The 18,229-nt window shown below is 38.1% G+C and overlaps 1 protein-coding gene across 2 annotated transcripts in view; it reads left to right on the top strand.

The window, feature by feature from the left end:
- JAKMIP2 (janus kinase and microtubule interacting protein 2) overlaps positions 1–18,229 on the top strand; it is a gene marked incomplete at both ends in the record, with an annotated part of 61,401 nt that overhangs the window by 29,121 nt on the left and 14,051 nt on the right. Inside the window, 9 exons of one of the 2 annotated variants that reach the window (XM_084252196.1) lie at positions 751–807; positions 1,432–1,551; positions 2,625–2,753; positions 5,921–6,004; positions 6,684–6,746; positions 9,297–9,395; positions 10,585–10,683; positions 12,444–12,497; positions 13,370–13,435. In XM_084252196.1, the coding sequence (XP_084108322.1) occupies positions 751–807; positions 1,432–1,551; positions 2,625–2,753; positions 5,921–6,004; positions 6,684–6,746; positions 9,297–9,395; positions 10,585–10,683; positions 12,444–12,497; positions 13,370–13,435 (771 nt within the window). The remainder of the gene's footprint in view (positions 1–750; positions 808–1,431; positions 1,552–2,624; positions 2,754–5,920; positions 6,005–6,683; positions 6,747–9,296; positions 9,396–10,584; positions 10,684–12,443; positions 12,498–13,369; positions 13,436–18,229) is intronic. The other variant, XM_084252197.1, reaches the window with a different exon arrangement.

The following is an 18,229-nucleotide window of genomic DNA, read 5'->3' as shown; positions in this document are numbered from 1 at the left end:
CCCACATGGTGCGGCAGACTCCCGTTGTGCCCTCTGCTCCCCTCAGCAGTGTATTTTGGTCTGTCTGCTGGTTCTGCTCCCTGCTCTGTCTCTGGTGAATCCTCTTACCCTCCCGTGCCTCTGGCCTGTACCCCAACTCTTGTATAAAAAGAAATCTTTAAAAAAAAAAGAAATTAATTGTCATTTCTAGGTATTCCAATGGAAACCCCTCACCCACACAAAGTATTAGACTATTGTAACCAAGTAGAAACTTTGTTCCCACCTTCAGAGGCCACAGGTAAGAACAGGTATCCAAGATTAATCAAAGGATAGTTTTCTATGCCTTTCAAGTGATTAAATGAAAAGAATAAGGTTTTACTTTATTGTAAAATCATATCTTTCCAACACTTTATACTTTAAAAATAATTTCAAGTCCTGGGAAAACTGAAGGATGATCTTTGGAGAATATGAGTAATTCTTTTTAGAGCTATTTGATCTTTAAGGATAGATCTTTAAGGATTCTGATTAGGAACACAGTACCTCCTGATTGTGAGTCTGTAAGATCCACATAGCATATCAGGAAAGGTTATAGAATGTCCTTACTTTAATTTATTTAAATGTCATACCAAAAAGTTGCCAAAGATACAAAACATAATATTATTTTAAACAAAAATATGTAATACCTCAGGAGAAAAACAACTCTGTGCAAAAAAACCTATATAGAAAATATGTAACAACTCTAGGTCTGAAAAGTCTTCATCTGTTTTCCAGGACCGAGAAAAGCTCATCCGTAGGAGAAGGCATAGGAGGAGTTCCAAGCCAATTAAGGTAATGAGAAAGCTAGGTTATCAGAATTTTGCCAAAAACACAGCCAGGTGAGTAAAGCTTGCCAAGAAATCATCCTGCAAAGATGTGATAAATCACATGTTCCCGAAATGCCACAGCCCATGGGATTTATTTGCCAGAAGAAATTCTCATCTTTTGACATTTCTCAGAAGTCCAAAAATGATTGTGTTGTGGATTCTAACTTGAAAGGGTTTGTTTTCATATGCCTTTGAGTAAAGAAGTGAGCAGGTTTGATGGCATAAGGGTAAGCTGACAAGTTGGAGAGTTGCACTCCAGGAACGTGGCCGATATATGTACACCCCACACACATGACTTAAGGCCTCCCATTGATAGCCACCCTACAATTGATTAGTTTGTTTCCATTATTCATTAGGAAAATACTATCGATAATGATACTTCCAATCCACCAATATCTGTAGTATAGCCTTTTATTATCCATAAAGTCTTGTTACTTGGTTTATATGTTTGATTTTTATTTTTGCCAAGTATATCACTTGAGGAGTCTGTGTTTTCTGTGTGTCCTTTGCACACACAGCAGAGCTTCAGTCATGTGCCGGCTTTTCCGCAGTTAGTTGTATCAGTGAGTCTGTCCTTTCTCTCCATTAGAGGCCCGTTTTGGACCCATTTATTGGCTATGATGAGGATTCCATGGATTCGGAGACATCATCCATGGCCTCATTTAGAACGGACCGAACACCAGCTACTCCTGATGATGACTTGGATGAAGTAAGCTTTTCCACTTCTCTGTATTTTTGTTATATGCTTACGAAATCTTGCCTTTAAGGGAGACAAAAATGTGCATTCCATGCTTTATCTCCTTTAAAAACAGCACAAAATAATCCCAATTGTTTAGAATAGTGACCAATTTTGAGACCATGCTTGAATTGAATACCTCTTAGAAAATAGCTTCACCTGTGTCATATAACTACTTTATTTTTATGTTTTGCTTCTTGCCCTCCTTGCCCCTTTAACTTCAGAGCCATCACCATGTTTATTGTCCACTGGTCATATAAGCTTTAGAAATTCTTAAGTAGAACTCTGTAATGGGAGGACTTCTTTCAAAATAAACATTACTTTCCCAAATTCTGCATCATGAGGGAAGGTGTTAACCTAAGAATAAACTGGAAGAACAAGCTTTCAGATATAACATCAGACAGTGTTTAGCAAAGTGTGTTCTGCAAGCCACCTTCACTGGAATCATCTTGGGGGTTCAACCACGTTGAAAATTGCTGGACTCTACCACAAGCACTCCTGACTCAGGATCTTGGAGCGAGAAGCTCTAGATCTGCATTTTTCACTAACTCCCTGGTGACTGCATCATGCTCTGAAGTTTGACACCTAAAGCTCTAAAACAATGCTTTTATAATTTTTCAGGGGAAGAAACTGGTGGATGTGAATGTATTGCAAAGAAGTAAGACTAAAGTTCTCAGCATCATTGCCTCAAATTTGGATCCAAAATCTGGGCATAAGTCCTCATTTGGGTCCAAAACTTTCTAAAATCCAAGCCCAAATGGATAGTAATCATAAATGTATGCATAAATAAATGTTTCTATTATTAATAAATATGTAGGTATTTCTGCAATTTCCATCTTGAAAATTTTACTATGCATACTTTGAAATAAAGAATAAAATCACACTTAATCCAAAATCAGACCTTTAACTTCTCTTTAAAAAAAATGGACAATCACTTCTCAGCCTTTTGGCTAAGATCCAGTATAAAAAATGGACAAATGTTAATATTTCGTATTGAACACAAGAACTGAACATTGCACAATTTTATATATTTTTTTAACCTAAAGAGTTTAGCAGCTGAAGAATCGGAGCTGCGATTTCGGCAATTAACAAAAGAATACCAGGCCCTGCAAAGAGCCTATGCCCTCCTGCAGGAGCAAACCGGAGGCATCATTGATGCTGAAAGAGAAGCCAAGGTGAGTGCATCTCTGGGGAGAGGGATTTGAATCGGCTGCAGCAACCACAGCATGAAAGTGCCACGGGAGGAGCAATATCAGCAGGCTGGCAATCCTGCGCCCTTCTCTTCACTGTGGCTTCTGAACTCTCTTATCTTTCATGTCAACAAGCGATATCTTGGATCTAAAGAAGTTAGAACCTACCTTAGATGGATGCTTAGGTTCCTTTAAAGATAATTGAACATAGAGTTTTTATCGTTGCTATTTGGAAATGTATTATTTTCAAAGCTAGACAATATTGAATTTTAATAACCCATTTTTTAGGTATTTACTTGCGGGGAGGGAAATGTATTTGTCTTTCAAAAAGAATGGTTAGCTGGTTTGTTGTAGCAAGTCCACTGAGCAAGAACTTTCACTGACTATCTCATTTAGTCTTTGTGACAACTCTCTTAGATCAATATTTTATAAAAGGGGAGTTTCAGGCTCAGAGGGGTTAGTTGAATTAATTGTATTAAATTGCCCAAGATCACAGAGAGTAAATTGAAAATTGGGATTCCAGTTCAAATCTTACTGGGTCACATGTTCTTTTCATTATGTCACAACTGCCCTACAAACTTGTTGTTTAAACGAGGAACATATAAACTCTAATTCCTAACATTCTGACTTCTTGCTATGTTCTAGTTATTGTAATGCGCATCTTGCATACATTATGTCAAGTCATCATAAAACAACTGTATATGTTAAAGTCTGTTATTATCTTTTTATAGAAGAGGAGAGAATAACTTAGTAGGAGTTAAGTGTAACTTAAGTTAAAACCAGAATAGGTTGCTTAACAACTATAAACCAGAGACACACTTGAGGGGGAAGGGGCGGGGAGAGGAAGGTCTAGGGTCAAAATAAGGGGGGGTACAGTTGTATGGGGAATATAACCAAAATGAAAATGCATACATTATGCAAAAATCAAAAGTGATATAAGAATTATATAAAATAAAATATTAAAAAAAAGAATAGGTTGCTTAATCAGATTAAAGTTACGATATGAACCTAGTCCTTTTAAGTTTGGAGTCATAACCGCCATGCCATAACTGTCTTATAGATTAATTTACATGGAACAAGAAGGAGTATGACTAGCCGGTGATCTGATTCTCCTTATTTCCATGGTCTGCTGTATGCTGAGGAGTGCTGCGAAAACTACTGTTAGTTGTTTTGTGGGAAAAGATAGATATTAGAGTTGTATAATTTTAAATGGCAGTACATATACATACATTTACTTGCATATGAATATACATATGTAAGTAAATGTTTTTTTTAAAACACTGATTTGGAATAGACAGGAAAGCAATCACTAGAAAGAATGTATATGTATGTCTTTAACATATGCCATAAGTCTGTAACCTTTGTGATTTTCATTATCAGTATCTACTAAACATTCTTATCCACATAGGTTTGGTTAATTAAACTAAAAGCATATTCCTTGTTTTTATTTTTATTTATTTATATTTTTGCACAGAAGAAATGGGGTATAGGCCAGAGGTATGGGGAGTAAGAGGACTCACCAGAGACAGAGCGGGGAACAGAACAGGTGGATTGACTGAAATACACTGCTGAGGGGAGCAGCGGGCGAGACAGGAGAGGCCTGCTGTGCCATGTGGGTTGCTCCCTGGCCGGTGGTCGGATTCAGGCCATAATGAGACTTTACCCCTAGGCCACCAGGGAGGCTCCATACTCGTTGTTTTTATTTTTTTCAAAATGTGACGCTATAGAAGCTTGTTCTCTTCCTCTCCACTCACTCTCTGATCTAAATAAAGATCTAGCATTGCTATTATCTAAATAAAGATCTAGCATTGCAATTTAGCATTGCTCTGGTCACTAAAGTTGAAAAAACTATTCTCAGCAAAATAGTCTAAAACAAACAAAGAAGTTACAAAAAGAGTAGTAGAATAAATTCAAAGAAAGTAGACATACATAAAGTAATACCAATGACAGCATCAGTGAAAGCAAAATATATAATCGTGTGAATACAAGAAAAAAAAAAAAGCATTGTACTTAACACCCATTCCAGGTTAAAGTAGATCTTAGCAAAATAAAGCTTGGATTTGGATCTTTTTTCTCCCTGTAAAGGTAACGTTTAACAATCTCCTTGAAGAGAAAGGAAAGGGTACCTATCTTTATTAATTTTGTTCAACTTTATACTATAGAAGCTATCCAGATCACGGGACAAGGAACAAACATGCATAAGGACAGGGGGAAAATTTTTTTCATAGAAAATAGGATCATATATAGAGAATATACAAGAGAATCTATCACAAAATCCAGCAAAATAGTGACAGTAGAGACACTGGGCTCACCTGCTCCACATGCTTGAAATTAGATTGCAGTAGAACTAAGCCTAAAATGCCCTGAAGGAGAAGAGACAACCTCAGCACACGTTAGGAGCAACCGCCCAGGGAAAGTGGTGCAAAAGCAATACTCTGAAAGTTTTTCCCTACAACAACCCATAAAAACTGAAAATCAGGAGCCCGACCATACCACAATGCTAGAGCAAAAAAACCCTGCGAGGAGTCTCAATCTAGCAGAATGCAGGGGAGTTCAAGCAAACAGTTATCAAAACGCTTACATAGCTCATAAAAGCTATCAGACTAAGTGGCAGTGAGCAAGGTTGCTCCCTACAAGATGAGCACCTAACTGTTCTCACACGTAGACAGGCACATACACATACACACGTAAGACATGTGTGCATGCTTACATACACCTGGATTTAGGTGTAAGGCACAAAGTTGACTATGAAAGAATGGAAGGATCTTGGAGAGGCCAAATTAGTGAAGACTTTCCAGAAGGGGAACCGATTCAAATAAAGAAACAAGCAGAGAGTCACAAAACGTGTTTAGGAAACAGGGAGACCACCCGCGGGAAAGGAGTGGACTCTGTTGAGTAGTGGGGAAAGATCGTACCTACAGGGGGAGTTCTTGAAGCCCACGCAACCACGTTTGAATTTGAACACGATGGTCAAGGGAACCACACAAAATTTTAAGCAAGTCCTTATTTCCTAAAATAGTTTTAAAAGATCCTTTTGTCATAGAAAATTCTTATTTCTTCTCACCTGTTAAGTTCTAGTCAAGGAAATGAGAGGAGGAAAAATAGTGAAATACCATTTTGCTTGTTGAGTTCTGGCATCTTTATTTCACCAGGCTCAAGAACAGCTCCAAGCAGAGGTGCTAAGGTATAAAGCCAAAATTGAAGACCTGGAAGCAACTCTGGCTCAGAAAGGGCAGGTAGGCATTTGATGGCTAGCACCGCGACAGAGGCAGACAATTCAGTCCGCCCTTCCTCTAGACCACCCTGCGCATGGGCCACATCCAGGACACGGCTTGGCTCGCCACAGTGACCTTTCTCAAACTGTGTCAGAATGTTCAACTCTATGTTTCTGTCCCTGGTGTTTTTCTGGCCAGAGTGTGAACCCAACTACAACAGCATAAGAGGTTGGGCAAGAGAGAGAATGCCAGAGGAAGAGGAGCCTGTACATAGCCTAGACTTGTCACAAACGGCTAAGACAAAGACCCTCCCTCCAGCTGCATTCTTTGCCTCTCTGCTACATTTATGGTTCTGCATTTTAATGTTTTCCATTCATATGTATCTGGCCTGTGTGCATTCTGACCCTTTTCACTTTTTGCCTGTGTGGTCACTTCTGAGTCCCCAGAAGGCTGGTCCTGGATTATTCAGACTGAAAAAGGTAGCGCTAGTGAGTGACAATGAGAAGCGGGTTAAATTTTCCTGGCAACTTTGGCACCAATGTCTTTGAATAAGGAGCTGGCGGGGCGGGTGTCACTTCCCAGTGGCTGGTAGGCAAACAAACCGGGTGAAAAGAAGACAGCTGTGGCCAAGTGGTGTGACGACACATGCTCTCTCGTGCCCCTCTGAAATGCTGACTGCGCGATATTCTTTGTCAAACAGGCTTCACACTGGGTAGAAGATAAACAACTTTTCATTAAGAGAAACCAGGAGCTTTTAGAAAAGGTATGTTGGGCACAACACCCTAGTGGGGCAGAGGAGAAAATGATAAGAGATCCAGGAGCAGCAGGGGGTCCTCTCAGGAGTGGCACAGGGGCTAGGGGAAGGGGAGGCTTTTTCAGCACCGCGCTCTCCTCTGCTGCGTGCTCAACTGCATCCTTGTCACCGCCATCACCATCAGTTAGTGGCACGTGTGCATGGCTCTGCGCTGGGCGTTGTGCCGACTGGAAAGGATGTGATCCCAAAACCTATGGCTATGTTGACCATATATATATGCTGTATATATATGCAGATATATATACGCACGTGTGTACACATCCTGCGTGGTTGTCCATCTGCAAAATACACACTTGAATTGACCTGTTATTTCGTGTAAGGAAGTGACAGAATATCTGACTGCCAGACCATGCTGCACCCCAGCATAGACTATGTTCTCACTTTGAATCTTTTTGCTAAGCTTGACTGTTTATATTTATACATCTCTATCTTTTTTAATGAAAGAACTTTGAAAAGATGCATCCAAAGCATAATACAGCATGCCCGGAGGTGGTTCAACAAATCAAGCTGCAAAAGTCCAGTGATTTATGAGCCCAAGAGAGAGAATTAATTTTGACTGTTTGAACTTAGGCTTTTGCTTTGAGATAGTTAAATACAACTGAGATCTTGTTAAGTGCAAAAGTGGCTTTCCCTTGATATTTAGCTCCCAAAAATCTAGTGCAGGGATTACAAAATTTTCTTATGTTGTTGTTGACAAAACCAGAATTTGGAAGCCCTTCTGAATATATGAGCAGTAGTTCTGTAGGTCCAATCAAAGTGATGCTGAAATTATTTTAGGGTTCTTTCTACCAATATTTGCTAGCCTTGATGAATAATAAAAATGACCCACAACATCTTCATGAGCATAAGAAAGGAAGAAAGATAAATGTCCTCCCTCCTTTTCATTCTGATAAAGTCAGGACATCCTATCTTACTTTCTGCATGTCGAGAGAGAGCTGACATATAGAAGATGAGTAGATATTCCCAGATTGAAGACAGGTTTGCTCAGAAAGGTTAAACGTCATTAAGAAGAAACTTCACCAGACATTGGCTCTGACTTCTGCCTTGCACCCGTGAACCACTGACCTAGTACTCACCAGAACCAGAGATCTCCCCAAATAGCGCATTATCAACCCCAATGCAAGATTCTAGAAAATAGTTTGTCTGTCATCCTCTAAAAGCTTAAAAGTTCAGTAGAGCACAAAAATCTAGTGTAAAAAATGAGTTGACTACATTAATGTCACGCAATATACGCCTGTTTCTTCATTTTCCTATGATTTTTCTATATCATGAGACTGATAAAATCGGATTTTAGTTGTCTCAGAAATGTGTAGTAATAAGTGTTACTATGTTACTTTTTCACAAAAAAAAATTTTTTCATTGTGTCTCTTCTGTCTGATTTCCTTTGGTCTTGATTTCTTTGGGCCCATAGGAAACTTTTCAGCTCAGGTATCCTGGAGCAAAAGGAAAACAGAAATAATGATAAAGCTAAACATTTTACGTAAGGTCTATATACTTAGGGAAAGTAAGATTCATCCTATGATAAAAGTCCCTATTTTTTTATTTCTAATTCAAGGCTTTAAATAGTGTGCATGAGGCCCACCAGATAGCAAATATCAAAGGCAGCCCCAAACCTATTGCAGATCATGAAAATTTTCTGAGCCCTTGTAGCCATGGACATGTTTGTACGCAACTAACTTAGTTCCGTGCCTCACCTCGTTCTACCAGATACTCTATAGAAACATCAGATAGGAAAACAGAAGGCAGAGGTGTCAATTCTCAATAGGAGACCGGGAAAGGCTCTGATGGTGGGAGATGTTAACATTTGGGGTTTAAAAAAGTGCAGGATTTTCTCACATTGCAAAGAAAATGGAGAGTCCTTTTCTGGCAGGGAGATGAGCAAATACAGAGCTCTTGGAAGAGTTCAGTCCATAGGGTAGATCTGGAGGTCTAGATTCTAGTGTGTGTGTGACCACATGTCAGTGTGAGTGTGTAGAGATGACATTGCTAACATGTGAAACTGGGAAGCTAGGTGGTGACCAGATCATTAAGGTTTCTTAACTCCTTTTGAGGAGTTTGGCTCTATTCTGTAGTTAACTAGAATTCAGCAGTTTCATGTAAGATCAAAGATGTTTTCTAAAAATTATTTCTATAACAACTTGCGACTCCAGAAATGAGGTTGTCAGTCTCCCTTGTTTGCACCATTAAACCTAATTCTAGGAACTGCCCCAGACCCACAGAGCATGGCGAGTACTCTCAGATTTACTATTCACAGGGTCCCTAGACTTTTTTTTCACTAAATAGAAATGCCCTCCATATTTTCCTTTATAACCCAAAAATTGCAATTGAAGGCTAACTAGAAGGACAGCCGATGATCTATTTTATTCACATCTACTTGGGAATTTTTTTCATGGTCCAAATGTTCGATTCATTGAGTAAATGAATGCTATCCATGCTTGCTTTGCAAAGTTGTAAATGCTTTTTGCAATGTTTGCCTAATATGAGGATTTACTTTATTAGATAGAAAAACAGGAGGCAGAAAATCACCGGTTACAACAGGAGCTGCAGGATGCCAGAGACCAGAATGAGCTGCTGGAGTTTCGAAACCTAGAGCTAGAAGTAAGGAAATGATGATGCTGATAATAATGATAATAATAATAATAACAATACCAAAAACAATAGTTGACATACACAGAGCAAACCCTGTGTATGAGTTGCTGAATTAAATATTTCAGATATATCTTCTCATTTGGACTTCACAAATACAATCAAGATTTTATAGATGAGGTGACTGAGGTTAAATAACTTGCCCATGTTCCCTGACTAGTAAGTGATAAAGCATTGATGAAACTCAGAATTGTCTGCTTGGATAGTACACTTTTCAGTGTTGTTGTCTTTATGAACAAGGCTAATGAGTAATTTTCTTAATAATTTAAATAATAGTTTTAAACTTCATCAGTATTTCATTGCTTTTAAATATCATTGCCATCCTTCAATGAATTCTCATTAATTCATTATATTTCAAAATGTACTATGTACAAAATTATTTCATAATTAAGTTAGACACTTGATTTTGTAAGTAAACTTTTTAGTCTTTAATGTATTTATGCAAAAGACTAAGAGCAAGGCAACTTGTTTTAGAACATACTTTGGTTAACTGACCAAATTTTAGTCTTTTTTCTTTTTAAGTTAAGCATATCAATCAGATAAGATTTTGACTGTATTATACAGCATCTGGCTGAGGGACTGGTTGTTGCTATATGTTGAGATGTGAAAAATAAGAAAAATTCCCACTGTTTTTTTTTTTTTTCATGTTTTGTCAGAAGTATCTTCTTGAGATTGTTTCAGATTAGGTTTGAATAGAGTTGACGTTGCTAAGCTTCAGTGAAAAAGAGTCGTCATCTTTGATAGCCCACACATCTTCCTCATGAAGCTTGGGTGGATTGAATATGCAAAAGGCCTTTACTTGCCATAAAATTTTATGGTCAAAAGACTACTTACTCTATGCAATACCAGAACACTGTAAATATTCATGAGTTTAATTGCAACTCCACTTCCCACATTTCCCAGAAGAAAAATTTGTAAGACTGGATATTACTATCGATAGATTCTTCTTCTCTCATACCTCTTAGTTGACTAATCAGTTCTTTTCCATTAAACATGAACCTCTTGAGATCAATTTTATTTTTTTTCCAAATGGCAAACTTCTGGAATAGTATAGAGCACAAAGACAACTGGTTTAGTATTTAATCAGTTGTTGCTTCTGATTTTTTTTTTAATTCCCATATATTCTTCACTGTATTTCAAGGAAAGAGAGAGACGATCTCCTCCTTTTAATCTACAAATTCACCCATTCTCAGATGGTGTGAGTGCTCTGCAGATCTACTGTATGAAAGAAGGTGTCAAGGTAGGAAGATATTTAATTTTTTGTTTGTACTAACTAGAAAAATGGGGGATTGGAAAAGGGAATATTGCTCAAGACTGGTGATTTTGTCACTAATTGTCATTTTGATATAAACAATGTAGGGATTGTACTTTCAATTCATACCTATTGGAAAATCAATAGAATATAAACAAAATATTTGTGTGATAGATGTGTGAATGGTAACAGCAAAAAACACAGGAACCATGATTATTTAGAACAGACTATCATGAAGAATAGCTCAAAATCAAAATATCCATTAAGATAATTATCCATCAAAAAAAGAGATAATTATCCATCATTATCCTTCAGAGAAAATACTAAATAAATATGGCATTTCAAGAAACATTTTTAATGTGCCCAAAAATATATTTGTTAGTTCCTTTTTTGTACTCTTCTAGGTATCGTGGAATTCATAACTTTGGAATTACAATATCGGAAGAGACCTTGAAATGAACTAGTCTACCATCTCTTTTGATATGTTTACTTTAGGAAGGACTGCTCATTTAGAAGGACATAAAGTTATAACATGTTGCTCACTTAGACAAAGCACAATTCTATCTTTAATGACATTGGAATACATTTTAAAGATTGAAATTGAATTGAGGTGGCTCATTCTCCTGGAAAGTATATTGTCCTTCAATGTAATGAGATCACATTGTGAATATCTTTTCCAGAGGCAAAGCTAGAAAGCTTCCTGCCATTCCCAGTCTCTCTTTTACCTTCTGCATGGCCTGTCCTGCTCCCAGACTGAGCTGCCAAATATACCTGCTTTAGTTGCCTTCTCTTTACCTGTAAGATTGAGCTAGAATTTCCCCTTCCTGGTAGTAGAGATCTACTGTTCTGCCATTTCAACAAGAGTAAAAGGAGAAGGTGGTGCTAACGAGATAAGAGGTCCAGGAGGTGGAAGGGGGGCTGAATAGATAGTAAAATTGTGTTGCTTTGTCTTCCATCTTGATTTAAACTTCTGACCTTCCTGGGCTACATGAAAATTTGTAAACCAAAGCAATTTTTTGATTGAACTCTAATTAAAGGGAAAGCATTTGACTTTATCTTTTCCTTAGATGCTTTTTCTTAGGTAAATCACAAACAACCTAACCCAATGGATGTCATTTATATCCCAGGGAACTCTTACAAATGGAGTTCAGCACCTTCAAAATGATTCAAGGAATGTAGTTCAAATCGGGAGGATGAAATGAATGCTAAATTAAATTAATGCTAAATGCAAAAAAAGGTGGTATTTACTATACTAATAGTATTTACTGTAACCTATAGTTTTCTACATAGAAATCAAAATATCAGCCAGGTCAGAATTCTATTAATTATAATAGAATTGGCTGATTGTTTATATATATTACTTAATACTTCTCTTTATACCTGAAATTATGATAATTTTTTTAAATGGACAGATTACAAGAAAAAAGTTAATGAGCAAATTCCAAGTCCTTACTACATCCTAGACTTTTCACACACAGTCTCTTTACTCATGACCAGCCTCTAAAGAAGGCATTTATGATCTCCATTTTGTGGTTAGCAAAGTTGAAAATGAACCATTGAGTATTCTTCCCAAGTTCACACAATTTATAAGCAGCACAGTGGAAACTTAAAGCCAGATGTTCCTCATTGAAAACCACACAAGGAAGTACAGAATTTAAAATGTTTTCTCTAGCTCTGGACCCAGGCACTCACAGAATAGTAGGTCACATTGGTATCTTTGATGTGAATGCATTTCCTTGATTTTGCAGGATGTGAACATCCCTGATCTCATAAAGCAGCTTGATATCCTGGGTGATAATGGGGTAGGTATGAATTGATTAAATGAAGTAAAGATTTAAACTGGCCTAAAGAGAGACAAAAAACATTTGCCAATGCATCATGAGTAAAATAATAATGGCATGTGAGACGCCATGTTCTCTCAGGATGTCGCTACCTGGAGAGAATCAACAATTTATCAAACAACTTGGCTAAGGTGTCAAAGGACCTCTGAAAGGTAGTAGCAGAAATGAACTGATATGCTTTGCATGGGCAGGTTTCAGGTTTGAATGCTAGCCACATCTGCAGTGATTAGAGCTAATTGTCGTCTGACTGTTGCTAGGAGGCATCTAGCGTGAAATTAATCAGTCATGCGATTGAATTGCTGTTAAATAGTAGGGTTGGTAGCAGCCCCATAAAAATGGACCAGGAAACTATAATTCTTTTTCTTTCTAAAAACAACTTCTAGGTAGGGTTAAGGCTTATTAATTCAGTGGGAGGACCATTCATTGCAATGCCAGATGAAAGATGCATGTGGGCTAAAGGAGTCACACCATTTTTTTCCCTTGAAAAATTATGAAAGGAGCAAATGGAATCAATTAAATCATTCCAAGCTGCTATGAAGGCATTCTTCTTTCATTTTCACCTCCACTTTTTTCATAACATGACTATTAATGAAGTATGCTTACAGTAAAACAAAATCAACTCAGTTTTAGAGAGATAAAAATCACAATTTATGTACTTCTTACAGATTTTGAATGAAATCTTTGTTAATAATTATTACTAAAGAGACTAGAGCATTTGTGAAGTTCCCTGCATGCATATGCATTAATGTCTTTGGCAGGTGATGAGCAATATTTTCCGCTAGCGCTAATAGTATAAATATCTTTAGTTTATTTTTCTACCTTTTTTTCCACAGAATTTAAGAAATGAAGAACAAGTGGCCATAATTCAGGCTAGCACTGTGCTGTCCCTGGCAGAAAAGGTAATGAACTGTGCTATCATTCAAGTCATTGCAGTGTCGGCTTAACACCCAGAGTAGGGCCAAAGGACATTGTTTGCACATGACATTGCATTATTGAGTACCCAATACATATGTTACTTTTCAAGGTACTATAACCCAGATAGAATGAGAACACACAAAAGAAAAGCTTACACACTGATTTGGGATGGGTGGGTAATTGTTGCCTTGAAGTTTCTTAAAAAATACAGTTCTTTGAAAATGAAGACCTCTAGCTTACATTAGTCAAGCAGTCCCTACCAAGGGAGGGAGCTAGTAAACTGGAGCATGCCTGTGTTTATCAGCTTTGGCTTGGGGGTGCACATACCAATCATTCCCAAATGATTCTGTCACTCTTTGGTGGCTCACTGCCCACTCTTTCAGAAAGGCCAGCTTGGGGCTGTCAGAAGAGCAACACCAAGTGTGCTTGGCCCCCTTGTGTCCAAAGCTGGTAAATCATAAGGGAGTGAAGAGATGAGCCAGAAGGCAAAGCCTAACAACTGGTTACTTTCAGGTGCTCTGAGAATAGCCACATCGTTGAGAGTCGTGTGTGTGTGTGTGTGTGTGTGTGTGTGTGCACGCACATACATGGCTGAGTAAAATGAGAACCATAGAAGTTCCTCAAGATGCTTCTCTAATTCCTAAATATATGAAAAGCTTGTGAATAAATCAAAGAAGACCCTGAGCTACCTATCAGGTTTGATCTATCTGAAAGGAGGGAATTCTGCAGGTCACATGACACGGTTAAGTTACTTAGACAAAACAATGATGTAAGGAATAAAAATAGGAAAGGGAATGACCACTAGCAAATAAAGAGGTACTTTTGGGGATCCTGATTCAGGTAAGCCAAGTGTAAAAAAAAAAGGATGTTTAGCTCACAACTGGGGGAATTTCAATAAGAAAACAAAAGGAATTAATATTAATTTGTGAGGTGTGATATGACCTTGTGGCTATGTTGGAAAAAAAAAACTTTAAGCCATAATCATCAAAACTGCATGGTATTGGAACAAGAACAGACATACAGACCAATGGAATCAAATAGAAAATCCAGAAATAAACCCACAGATTTATGGTCAACTAATCTTTGACAAAGGAGCAAAGACTATGCATTGGAGCAAAGAAAGTTTGTTCAATAAATGGTGCTGGGAAAACTGGGTCGCTACATGCAAAAGAATGAAGCTTGACCACCACCTCACACCATACACAAAAATCAACTCAAAATGGATTAAAGAACTAGACATAAGACCTGAAACCATAAAATATATAGAAGGAAATATAGGCGAAACAATACGTGATTTGCACATCAAAGACATCTTTACAGACACATCACCCAAAGCAGTGATAGTGAAGGCAAAGATAAACAGCTGGGACTACATCAAATTAAAGAGCTTCTGCACAGCAAAAGAGACAATAACAAAAACAAAGGGAAACCCCACCAACTGGGAGAACATTTTTGCACCCAACACTAATGATAAAGGACTGATCACAAAAATCTGCAAAGAGCTGATGAGACTCAACAACAACAAAGAAAATAATCCAGTCAAAAAATGGGCAGAAGAGCTAAAAAGAAACTTCTCTGAAGAGGAAATGCAAATGGCCAACAGGCATATGAAAAAATGTTCAACATCACTTGTCATCAGGGAAATGCAAATCAAAACTACCATGAGATACCATCTTACACCAGTGAGAATGGCACATATTAAAAAAACTAGCAACAACAAATGTTGGCGAGGGTGTGGAGAAAAAGGAACTCTTCTGCACTGTTGGTGGGAGTGCAAACTGGTCCAACCACTGTGGAAAGCTGTGTGGAGATTTCTGGACCTACTAAACATAGAGCTTCCATATGACCCAGCAATTCCACTCCTAGGTATTTACCCAAAGGACACAGAAACATCAATTCCAAAGAACACCTGCACCCCTATGTTTATAGCAGCACTGTTTACAATAGCTAAGCTTTGGAAACAACCCAAATGCCCAAAAATAGATGACTGGATCAAGAAGATGTGGTACATATATACCATGGAATATTACTCAGCATTCAAAAAAGATAAACACATGCAATTTGCTGCAACATGGATGGCGCTGGAAGGGATCATGCTCAGCGAAATAAGCCAAAAAGAAAAAGAAAAATACCGGATGGTCTCACTCATAGCAGGAATCTAGAAAACTTAAATAAGGGACCAGGAAAATGAATAACTATAAGAAAGTGAAAATCAAAATCAACAAAAAACTATGAACCAGAGACACTTTTAGGGGGGCGGGGGCGGGAGGGGAGGGATTGGGGTCAGAATGGGGGGCTGCAATTGTATGGGGAATATAACAATAAAATTTATAAAAAAAAAAAAAAAAGATTTATAAAAAAAATAAAATAAAAAAGTGGATTAAAAAAAAAAAAAAAAAGAAAGTTTGTTCAATAAATGGTGCTGGGAAAACTGGGTCGCTACATGCAAAAGAATGAACCTTGACCACTACCTCACACCATACACAAAAATCAACTCAAAATGGATTAAAGAACTAGACATAAGACCTGAAACCATAAAATATATAGAAGGAAATATAGGCGAAACAATACGTGATTTGCACATCAAAGACATCTTTACAGACACATCACCCAAAGCAGTGATAGTGAAGGCAAAGATAAACAGCTGGGACTACATCAAATTAAAGAGCTTCTGCACAGCAAAAGAGACAATAACAAAAACAAAGGGAAACCCCACCAACTGGGAGAACATTTTTGCACCCAACACTAATGATAAAGGACTGATCACAAAAATCTGCAAAGAGCTGATGAGACTCAACAACAACAAAGAAAATAATCCAGTCAAAAAATGGGCAGAAGAGCTAAAAAGAAACTTCTCTGAAGAGGAAATGCAAATGGCCAACAGGCATATGAAAAAATGTTCAACATCACTTGTAATCAGGGAAATGCAAATCAAAACTACCATGAGATACCATCTTACACCAGTGAGAATGGCACATATTAAAAAAACTAGCAACAACAAATGTTGGCGAGGGTGTGGAGAAAAAGGAACTCCTCTGCACTGCTGGTGGGAGTGCAAACTGGTCCAACCACTATGGAGAGCTGTGTGGAGATTTCTGGACCTACTAAACATAGAGCTTCCATATGATCCAGCAATTCCACTCCTAGGTATTTACCCAAAGGACACAGATACATCAATTCCAAAGAACACCTGCACCCCTATGTTTATAGCAGCACTATTTACAATAGCTAAGCTTTGGAAACAACCCAAATGCCCAAAAATAGATGACTGGATCAAGAAGATGTGGTACATATACACCATGGAATATTACTCAGCATTCAAAAAAGATAAACACATGCAATTTGCAGCAACATGGATGGCGCTGGAAGGGATCATGCTCAGCGAAATAAGCCAAAAAGAAAAAGAAAAATACCGGATGGTCTCACTCATAGCAGGAATCTAGAAAACTTAAATAAGGGACCAGGAAAATGAATAACTATAAGAAAGTGAAAATCAGAATCAACAAAAAACTATGAGCCAGAGACACTTTTTGGGGGGTGGGGGGCGGGAGGGGAGGGATTGGGATCAGAATGGGGGGGTTGCAATTGTATGGGGAATATAAAAATAAAATTTATTATTAAAAAAAAACTTTAAAAGACCTGTATATGGAAGTCTTTACATGTGAAATGCTGTCTGTGGTTTTCTCTTAAAAATTACTTCCTTTACAGTTGCATTACATACCTTACTACTTTCCCTCTCTTCAAAAAAAAAAGTACTAATAGCATCACACTGTCCCTAACATAAAGCCTGGAATCCGGAACTGGGCAAGGGACTTCCAGGTCCTTTACCTGGAAGGTCTTTCCTTCTTCCTTTTCTACCTTTGTCTGGCTAAATCTTAATCATTAGACTTCCCCATTCTTGGGGGGGCCTTCCTATTCACCGAGGCTTTTTATGTTCCCATTGCACTATGTTTCTGCTACCTTGGCTTTTAACAACTGTAATGCAAATGCCCATATTCTTTTGTTATACTCCACTTCCATCTACAGACCACTAAATTCTAAGCTCCATGAGGCCAAAGACATTGTCTGCCCCCCATTGTTTCCCTCACTTTTCATGCCAGCCCATCACATTTAGTAGATGATCAATAAATTTTTACTAATGAAGTGAATGATGAATTCGTGGGTGTCCATAAGCACTGTTCTAGTGACACAAAGATGAAAAAAATACAGTCTGTACCATGAGTTCTGCCATATTTATTTGCAGTGATAGCCATCGTATCCCATTCAGTTGGAGTCATGAAGGGCTGTGAGTGTTTATTGCATGAAAACACACCTTAGCTTAGGCTGCAAAGAAAACGTGGATCAATTTTATGGAAGGCAAGGACTGGGGGAGGTAAAGGGAAGGAAAAATAGACCTGTGTGCCTCACATTTACTTAGATCGATTGAAAAAAAATTCTCATTTTCTGTCTGGTGTGCTTGTGCTGTAACTTGTACTTAATGGTAACTAAGACTTACGTAGTGCTGCTTTTGAGCTGGGCACTGCTGGAACTGCCAAAGCCTTGGTATTCCTGGTGTCCTCGTTTCCCACATGAGTGGTATAAAGTTTAGAGAGGGTTGGTAATGATGGAGTGAGGGTTCAAACTCAAGCACTTGTTTTCAGTCCATAATCTTCTTAACCACTGCACCAAACTTCCCTTCTTGCATCCTGTTAAAAGAAGGCACCACCCTCTGCTGAACATGTGGAAGCTCCTGTTAAGTGTGGCGAATTAGCCCACACCCCACCTATCTCCTTTGCAAG

The sequence above is a fragment of the Talpa europaea genome, assembly GCF_964194135.1.
Source record: "Talpa europaea genome assembly, chromosome: 13".
NCBI lineage: Eukaryota > Metazoa > Chordata > Mammalia > Eulipotyphla > Talpidae > Talpa > Talpa europaea.
This window is presented reverse-complemented; position numbering and strand designations above follow the sequence as displayed.